Here is a 2,036-nt window from a genome sequence, read left to right as displayed (position 1 = left end):
AAACCTCAGCGCCCGGACTTCACTCCCACCTTCCCCGCTCGGCGTGCTCCTCTTTAGCACGCCGTTATCCTTGCTCCCCAAGTATGTCAGCTCCGTGGGGAAAAGGCTTCCTGCCGGATTCCTTCCCTGTTCCGTTCCAAGTTCCCAGAACAGTGCCGGGTGCAGAGACCCTCAGGGCGAATACTTGCCCAAGGAAGCTGCTCGAGGTGGGGAGGCCTCCACCCGCAGCTCTGGCACCTGACAAACAGTGGGGGGCAGGAGCCAGCTTTTGGAAAATGACATGTTTTTATTGCTATGTTTGCAGTGGCTTTTGAGCACAGTAAGGGTGTCCCCGCTGGACCGCCGCCCTCACCCGCCCCCCACCCCTCCAGCCCACGTCAGGGTGTGAGGGAAGCCTTTCTAGGGCCCCCTCGGCTGTCTCGGGATTGGACGTGACACAGACGTGGGTTAAGTGAAGCTGCTACGCGGAGGACTTGAGACGTGGAAAGTGCGTCAGCCTTAAGCTCGCAGGTGGGAGCCGCGCGCAGGATCCCTGGGGCGGGGGACGGATGCCCACCTCAGATCCCTGCCGCAGGGGCACCCGGCCCAGGGCGCAGGGTGTGGGTCAGCCTGAGCATGCTGGGTGAGCAGCCCCAGGTCCGGATCCCCCCGCAGAACCCTGCGTTGGCTCACCCTGCCGACCTGTGGGCAGAGCAGGGAGTGTGCGGACACCCACTGAGGTCCCCACCATGCACTTTTCCCACCCCAGTCTGGGGCCAGGGACTACACGTGCATACCCACACGACAGACTCACACACTCGACAGCTTGAAGCTTCTGTTTTGCCTATGAAAATGAGATCTATAAATTCACACTCCTTGGCTGGGGCAGAGGTGTAAGAGGGGCTGAAAGGGATGGGGCGTGGCAAGGAGAGGGACGTTGGGGTGTTTCTCTTAGAAATATACAAGCAGAAATCTCCTCAAGTTTTTATAAAATGTGCAAAATACAAGCCTCATTTGCCCACAGGCACAATTTACACCTGGTATTCATCCTGGCGGGTGGGAGAAGGGGCAGGGCGCTCTGGAGGTCACGTCTCCACCCAACGGGAGGGAGGGATGGTGTGCGGGAGACGGGGCGCGGGGAACTGACCTCAGCCACGGTCCCCTTGGCCCTGAGGAGGCAGCCCAGGAGGTGGAGGGGCACACACAGCATGGAGGAGAGCGCGAAGCCCCAGCCCATGGCCTCGCCCCACCACGGGTACACGTAGGTGTTGTTGTAGACCAGCGGCTTGTAGTAGACCGTGTTGAAGATGAAGATGCCCTGCGGGAGAGAAGCCTCGCGCTCAGCCGGCAGCCACCACTGCGAGCCCTCAGTGTCCCTCGCTCTGCCCAGCCTCTCCCGGCCCTTACCATGCACACCAGCGGGGTGAAGAAAGACCAGCACCATTTCATCCAGGGGCAAGGTCGGTACCCGATCATGCAGGCCACGTCGTCCATGAAGCGGTCGGCTCCTGGGGTAACGTGAGGCCGGAGGGCCAGGGCTAGAGACGCACCACCCCTGACCGCACCGCACCCCCGGCTTGCCTGTCGGCCCAGACCTACCGTACACCCAGGCGATCACCACGCACTCCCAGAAGGCCTGCCAGAGTAGGGTGGTGCCGCTGGCTGAGTAGTAGTCAAACAGCTGGAAGACATACATCCCACCCTGGGGATGGAGCCAGGTCAGGGAAGGTGGCAGCCGGCAGCCTGAGGCCAGGGGCATCCCTCACCCTGCCCCTACTCACATCGGTCACCATGGAGAGATCAATGCATCTATCCATACCTGGAGATGAGCGAGGGGAGAGCAGGTGTGAGGAGCCCTGCTAGACCGCCCTGCTCCCGCACCGTGTCCCCCCACCCGACCTCCACCTCACCTGAGGGGACGCCAGCTTCGACCAGTCAGGCTTGAGATAGTAGATGATGCCGTCCACGGCTCCAGGCAGCAGCACTCCACGCACGAGCAGCACAACGAGGACCACGTAGGGGAATGTAGCGGTGAAATACACGACCTGGGGGGCGGG

The 2,036-nt window shown here is 61.9% G+C and overlaps 1 protein-coding gene across 1 annotated transcript in view; it reads right to left on the bottom strand.

The window, feature by feature from the left end:
* Positions 1-1,765: 1,765 nt before the first annotated feature.
* SLC6A8 (solute carrier family 6 member 8) overlaps positions 1,766-2,036 on the bottom strand; it is a 3,139-nt gene continuing 2,868 nt past the window's right edge. Inside the window, exons 4-5 of the mRNA XM_024755810.1 lie at positions 1,890-2,024; positions 1,766-1,798 (exon numbers count right to left, since the gene is read on the bottom strand). Coding sequence (XP_024611578.1) covers positions 1,766-1,798; positions 1,890-2,024 — 168 coding nt within the window. The remainder of the gene's footprint in view (positions 1,799-1,889; positions 2,025-2,036) is intronic.

This window comes from Neophocaena asiaeorientalis, unplaced genomic scaffold (genome assembly GCF_003031525.2).
Source record: "Neophocaena asiaeorientalis asiaeorientalis breed wild unplaced genomic scaffold, Neophocaena_asiaeorientalis_V1.1 scaffold1004, whole genome shotgun sequence".
In the NCBI taxonomy this organism is placed as follows: domain Eukaryota; kingdom Metazoa; phylum Chordata; class Mammalia; order Artiodactyla; family Phocoenidae; genus Neophocaena; species Neophocaena asiaeorientalis.
Note: the sequence above shows the minus strand (reverse complement) of the source record. Positions and strands in the feature narration are given on the sequence as shown.